We start from the raw sequence: 1,562 nt of genomic DNA on the forward strand, positions 1-1,562 counted from the left end.
TGGATAACTGAACATAACCAACCTGTTTAATGTCACTGAACCATACGTGTCAAGATTGTTGACAATAGCCAATAGTGTGCCACCTATACAGATTTACCACAATCTTAAAAAAGATAAAAATTTTTAAATAAAAATATAAAAAGAAGTGGCTCCAAGCGAGGCAAAGGTAGCAGCAGCCCCACTCCACACCAAGGAGCCAGATGCCGGCACAGTGTGGAGGAGGTGGGGCCTGGAAGCACAAAGAGCAAGGGATTGGGGGGAGAAGGAGAAGAAAGAAAGGTGGACAGGAAGTGGATTTGGGACGGTCAAGGGGATTATGGGAAGTCAAAGGTGCAGAGGGAACGGAGCAGAACAAGCTGAGGGGCAGAGGCAATGGGGAGCTATAGCAGGCTTTAGAGCAGAGGGCGACAAGAGCCTGAAGCAGCCACGGCAGGGGCGCAGCCCACCCCTGGCCCGGCCAGCCCATACCCAGGCTGTCCCCAGGACTGGGGGTGTCCTTCTGAGAGGCGGCGGACCGCTGCGCAGGTCTGCGGGAGTGTCGCTGCTCCGTCTGCTCCAGGGACAGCACCACTCCGGTCTCTTCTACCCGGCTGGGGTACAGGGCGGAGAGGGGACAGGAGTCAGAGAAGGGCCGGCCCCTCCCAGGCGGCCCCCTCACGTGGGGTCCTGTCACAGGTAGCGTCCTCAGCCAGGGGCTGGAAGGCGTTTTGAGGAAAAGAATTTGCCATGTGTACTTGTTTCTTTGAAGGCTTTCGGGTTTTGTTGCCTGCTTTTCGTGGTAACGGCATTTAAAAGAAAGCGCAGCGTCGCCTCCCAGGCCCCCTCCGCGGAGGGGAAGACAGAAGGGCTGGTATTTGGCATGGGGAGTGGTGAGGAGGAGGAGGGAAGTCCAAGGGCGAGAGAGGAAGCGAGAGGACAGACTGAGGGACAGAGAGGGGACAGACTGAGGGACAGTGAGGGGAGATCGAGGCACAGAGAGATGGGGAGACCGAAGAGGGGGTGGGAGGAGTGAAAGGCAAAAAACCTATTCCTTCCAGCTATATCCTTAAGGACATAGTCTTATAAACATATTGTTGAATACGCTTTCAATATATTCTTGATCATGTTACCAAATAAGGATTGATAGGGACATATGTTTATGGATAAGATCATATTTATGATGACTCTATTCATAGGCGTTTTTCACATGCAAGGGGAAAGATTTCTAAATACAGCCGTATGGCCCCTCCACCTCCCGCCCCCAGTCTCCAGCTGCAGAGATGAACCTCATCCCATTGGGTGTCTGATACACAAATCAGTGACTGGGGAATTGGTCCCAGGCTGAGGACCACCTTCGTTTGCATCTCATTTGCATAACGTCCTACAGGAAGGTGTGTGAGCCGGCCTGGGACTCCCAAACCAAAGCAGTTGCTAAGGAGTCAATTTTGACTCTTAGTGGCCCTATAGAGCAGAGAAAAACCACCCTCTCGGGTTCAGCAGACTGACTATCTCATCGTTCTCCTGTAGAGGAGTTGGTGGGTTCGAACTGCTGACCTTTTGGTTAGCAGCCAAATGCTAAAGGC

The 1,562-nt window shown here is 52.7% G+C and overlaps 1 protein-coding gene across 1 annotated transcript in view; it reads right to left on the bottom strand.

The window, feature by feature from the left end:
- HIF3A (hypoxia inducible factor 3 subunit alpha) overlaps positions 1–1,562 on the bottom strand; it is a 41,454-nt gene that overhangs the window by 15,275 nt on the left and 24,617 nt on the right. The window contains exon 5 of the mRNA XM_007943048.1: positions 469–590. Within this exon, the coding sequence (XP_007941239.1) occupies positions 469–590 (122 nt within the window). The remainder of the gene's footprint in view (positions 1–468; positions 591–1,562) is intronic.

Source organism: Orycteropus afer, unplaced genomic scaffold (genome assembly GCF_000298275.1).
Source record: "Orycteropus afer afer isolate SDZICR_OR568_19922 unplaced genomic scaffold, OryAfe1.0 scaffold00099, whole genome shotgun sequence".
In the NCBI taxonomy this organism is placed as follows: Eukaryota; Metazoa; Chordata; class Mammalia; order Tubulidentata; family Orycteropodidae; genus Orycteropus; species Orycteropus afer.